Genomic DNA, 4787 nt, shown 5'->3' on the forward strand with positions numbered 1-4787 from the left:
TTGAACAAATGAAGTTAGGTTTCATCAAAGGCGACAACACCAAGCATATATCGCCTAAGTTCTTTTATAATCAGCAACAACAATCACTTCTAAAGATTGAAGTGAATCAAATCCGATCAGAGGATAATGTAGCGGACTTATTCACTAAGTCGTTACCTAAATCCACCTTCGAGAAACATGTGAAGAGCATCGGATTGAGAAAGTTATCCGAACTCCCACGATTGTAGCAATCAGGGGGAGATATCGACATCAGGGGGAGTTATGATGTCTACATGTTCGATCTCGAAGAGTGAAGGACGTGTTGTGCTCTTTTTGTCCTTCGACCAGGGTTATTTTTATCCCACAGGGTTTTTGTTACCTGGCAAGGTTTTTAACGAGGCAACGGATGAAGCGTCACCACCAAGTTTGAAGCGGCACAAGGGGGAGTGTTGAAGGAATATCGATTTAGTGTGCCTTATCAAACTAGGAGTAGCAATAGGAGAGAATGTTCTAGATTTCCCAATCCTACACGGATTGGTATTCCTTGTAACATTAGAACTAGTACTTTGTAATCCCTATATATAGGGCTCCTATTCTCAATAATAATATACACTTCTCTCATCTATCTCTCTCAATACCAATATACTTAAACATTTCTTAAGTAATTCAACTTTTATATAGGGGGGTGTATATATTTTCATTTTCATGCAGACCCCTAAATTTTAACTCTAAAAGGATGCCCTCTCAAGGATCTCATCCTTTGTGCTAATTAAAAGCACATAGGACATTAGAAGTTAAAACACACATTGGCCGAACTTATTGAATTATCTTACCTAGCTAAACTAAGTGGTTAAATTGTGAACAATATCAGTGTTTTACTTTTACTAAAGCTTTCGTGCCCAACAAATTTGGCTGCACCAAAGATGGTGATAGAAGTTACTGGCTAGTTTCATTCATTTTTGGATCTTCAGGTTACCACTTCCAAACTAATAATAAGATGTAAGACTACGAACAATTGACATTCTGTGTCGATTGAACATATAAGAACATCACCAGTCCTTGTTAAAAGTCACGAGGGTCAACAAAAATCATCGGTGAAGACGGTCGAGAGTTAATCCAATCCGATGGCGACGGCAGTCCTTGCTTGGCTTCTGTGAGCTTCTTGACACACCACATGTCCTCAGCCCATGAAAATTTTCTCCAATGTGGGATTGCCTCTCTAACTGGGTCTCTCTGGCTCACCTCCGCCACCACGGCAGCACATCCATGGTCATCCCTACCCACATTGTGCACAAAGTTGCACAAACCCTTCATCAGCCGCAACCCGTGCTTGCCCTCCGCATGTAAGCCGTACATAAAATACACCCCGAACTGCTTAAAAACGTTTGGAAATGAAGGCAGTCTCAGCCATGGAAGCCATGCATCCACTAGCCTACTTCCCACGCAACATGCGCGTGTCAACTTCGACATTCCTTTCACTTGTAGCTTGAACACTTCTTTGGTGTTCCAAACGCTGAGGATGGCAAAAGCACTAGGGGGAAAAGTGCTTTTCTGTGGGTCCCATTTCGGAAGGTATTTTTTGGGCAGCGCCATGAAAGTGCCCAAATTTAAGGCACTAGATAAAATGACATCCATATCTTCTGGGAAGAATTCAGAATGGGCATAAATTTGACGGTAGATCGACTCGGCTAGGTAGACGGGTAGTCGAACAATTGCAATGCTGGAAGGTATAGGTTTATAGTGGGCGTGAACTGGCTGGACTAAAATGGTGGGTGTGCGAAATTTTTGGTATGAGCATTTCAGTGTGAACAAATTGATTGAGGCCTCGTTGGTGCAGTCTGTGGCCATGTATGCATATTCTGCTCCCTTTTGCTTGCACCATTCTTCTAAATGTTTCACTAGTTTTGTACCAATGCCAAGCCTCCTGCGTATGAAAAGAACAAGAACAATAAGATAAAGAGCAAATCTTATAATTAAATCCATAATTATAATTATATAAAGTATTTGATAGCAGTTTTCAGACCAAGCGAAAATGATAGCATGCATTTTTAATTTAGCATTGCATGGTGTGACATTCAAGAGGAGGCTTTATCTGGTAGCGAAGAAAACAAAATAAAGGGAACCAGAATAAGTTAAAAGCAGTGGTGGATAGCACTGTGTGGATGAGGAACAATGGAACATAATAAGAATTATATAACATATATATGCTACAAACACGTATTGACATGTTTAGTTAAAGGTGTGGTACATTCTATATCCCAAATTGATTTGTTTATTTCAAAAGAGAACGCCTGTGGACATAGATGTGTCCAAGCCAGGTTAGCTAGGTTCATGCTTTTACTCCTTTCCATGATACGAGAAACATAATATTTCGTTTCTCTTTTATCTGAGAATCTAATCTCTTTCTGTAGCTCTGAACAGTTTCTTTTCTGTGGGGCGGGAATGAACGAATGGTATTAGAATCCTCTCTCTTTCTAGCTAGCTCTCAATTTCAATTTCTTCTTTGTGGGAGAGGGAGAGGGAGGGAGGGAGGGGGAAAAGGAGAGAGAGAGAGGTTTGTGGTAGCTAAAATGGAGAGATCGACTAGCAACACAGGGTTTACAAAAGCCAGAAAACAGTTAATCGATTAGAACAAGTCCGCAGAAAAATTGGGGTACGTACAGAAAGTGAATGATGGGATGACCTGTTTTTCTTACTTTCAGTGGTAATAGAGCAAAACATGCATGCAGAAACATTACTATTCTCATGATAATATTAATTGTTTAGGGCTAAGCTGCAATTACAGTAACAGAAGAGTACTGAAGTATTTCTGAAATGATGACAGAGAGAGAGAGAGAGAGAGAGAGAGACAGAGGAACCTGTGCATGGGAGAGACCCTTAGTCCCAGGATATAAGCCAGCTTCACAAACACTGAATTTCCTCTTGTTACCTTTTTTACACAACCCCTTATGACACCCACAATTTCCTTTTGTTCTCCGTATAGTGCAACCTGCATGGTCAATTTCATTCATTGGGTTAATTAAATAATGGTAAAATGAATCTGTCATATGTACCAGAAAAACTTCCAAGTGCGTACATCATTATTCCGAATTCTGCAGTCTAAAGCCTCAAGATTCGAAACCCCAAGTAATTATAAAGATCAAACAGATCAGAAGTACAGGTATTTAATGGATTTTAGTCTTACCAGCATTATGTGTGTTGGGAAATGCCGAATGCGACATTTTGGGTCACCCAAGAGATCAGTGACAAGAGAAGGCCTTCCCCTCTGCCCAGCCATCTCACACCGCCTCTCCATCTCCTCCACCGCCACCTTATCACTTTCTTCATTGTACTCTCTCACCACCATCACCTCATCAACTGTAGCTACTGGTGGATCCTCTGCAGCTACCTTTGGCACCATAGTGCAACAACTAGCTAGTATTATATCTTCGATCTATCAACTGTGTTTCTCTATGCTTCAATTCTCTTTCTATTTATAAGTAGACGTGAGCTGATGTAGCACGCACCCACCAGTACTGTGTAAAGCCGCGCGCAGGATGTGTACCATATCATATTTTCTTTTGGTGAATTTGACCAGATATATATTGTTTCAATTATTGGCTCATAAGGTACATACATATATACCCTCCCTTTGTTAAGTCGCAAATCAAATATATAACAAAAAGATAAAGAAAAAGTTCATGGTATTAATTATCTTGTGGAGTAGTGTCTACATATGATACCTATATGAAGATGATGATGATGTGGTGATCATATTGATCACACAAATGTACTACTCTATGGTCATAAATCATTGCAACACTCCTACTGTCAATTAGATTGGGAAAATGTCATAAACCTTAAAACATAATAATCATTAGATTATTTGATTTTGTCGACTTTGATATGGATATCTCATGTATGTCTCTGATCAGCAACTGTACTATATGCAGCAATATTAGACAAACATATTCGGACTTCGAATTGATATGGATTCCGTTCATATGGATTAATGGATAGACGCACATGCATCTCATTTTTGCAGAGAGTTGGTCAATGATATAAGTAAAACTATTAGTGTATATAGCAAGCTGCTCAAATATCTAACTGCCTATTTAACAAGGCTCTCTATCCATAACGTGTATATATCTCACTTGGATACATAGCTAATTGGGGTTATCCAGAAGTGAAAACAAAAAAAAGAAGATTTTATGGAGTAGAGTTCTTACTAGCTAGCTAATGGATAAGTATTTAACCTAATTATACATCCTTTTAACTCTACACAAATTCTTGTGTGCTTTATAAAATGCCCCAATTGCATGTATGATTGCAGAAGCTTATGACTCCTATAGAGACCATTATTTCTGTAGCCATGTACATATATAAAACTAGTTTCTTCCTTCCACCAATTATCGGTGGAAGTAGTGAGAGGAGCATGCGAGAACCACGTAGTTGTGGAGCATGTGAATGGTCCTGTGAGTGTGATCATCACCACCAAAAAGAAGCGATGCACATCAAACTTCACAATTAAGTGTACTATGTACTACATTTTAATTGGCTAAGCCAAAGGGGTCTCCAACTCCTCCTCCTCCTCCTCCTCCAAAAGATTTAGGTCATCGATGTTGTTTGCTCCTTTGCTGGAAGCTTACTTCGTCCTTTAAATGCGAAACATTATATTTTATACAAAAGCACTTGGACAAGAAGCACGTTCTGAAGGGGAGGCTACATTTTTTATTTTTCTGAGTGGATAAATCCTAATTTGGGAAACACAATTTTATCTGCATTTGATGCTGATCGAGCTGGTGCTTGACTTGGTTACTAGGATTGTT

General features: G+C 39.3%; 1 protein-coding gene across 1 annotated transcript; it reads right to left on the reverse strand.

Annotated features, from left to right (window-relative positions):
• Positions 1 to 889: 889 nt before the first annotated feature.
• LOC133738051 (probable N-acetyltransferase HLS1) lies at positions 890 to 3559 on the reverse strand. The gene is made up of 3 exons (XM_062165495.1): positions 3164 to 3559; positions 2838 to 2968; positions 890 to 1903 (listed from the first exon to the last, which is right to left on the reverse strand). The coding sequence occupies exons 1-3, from the start codon at positions 3377 to 3379 to the stop codon at positions 1042 to 1044; spliced, it is 1209 nt and encodes a 402-aa protein (XP_062021479.1). The 5' UTR covers positions 3380 to 3559; the 3' UTR covers positions 890 to 1041.
• Between the last annotated feature and the right edge of the window lie 1228 nt (positions 3560 to 4787).

Source organism: Rosa rugosa, chromosome 1, assembly GCF_958449725.1.
Source record: "Rosa rugosa chromosome 1, drRosRugo1.1, whole genome shotgun sequence".
NCBI lineage: Eukaryota > Viridiplantae > Streptophyta > Magnoliopsida > Rosales > Rosaceae > Rosa > Rosa rugosa.

Excerpts from the sequence above, each read along its gene's own strand:
- LOC133738051 (XM_062165495.1), bottom strand. The coding sequence starts at position 3,379 with ATGGTGCCAAAGGTAGCTGCAGAGGATCCACCAGTAGCTACAGTTGAT. Across the intron at positions 2,969-3,163 it reads TCCCAACACACATAATGCTG|GTTGCACTATACGGAGAACA; the intron begins GTAAGACTAAAA and ends TTGACCATGCAG. Across the intron at positions 1,904-2,837 it reads AGGGTCTCTCCCATGCACAG|GAGGCTTGGCATTGGTACAA; the intron begins GTTCCTCTGTCT and ends TTTCATACGCAG.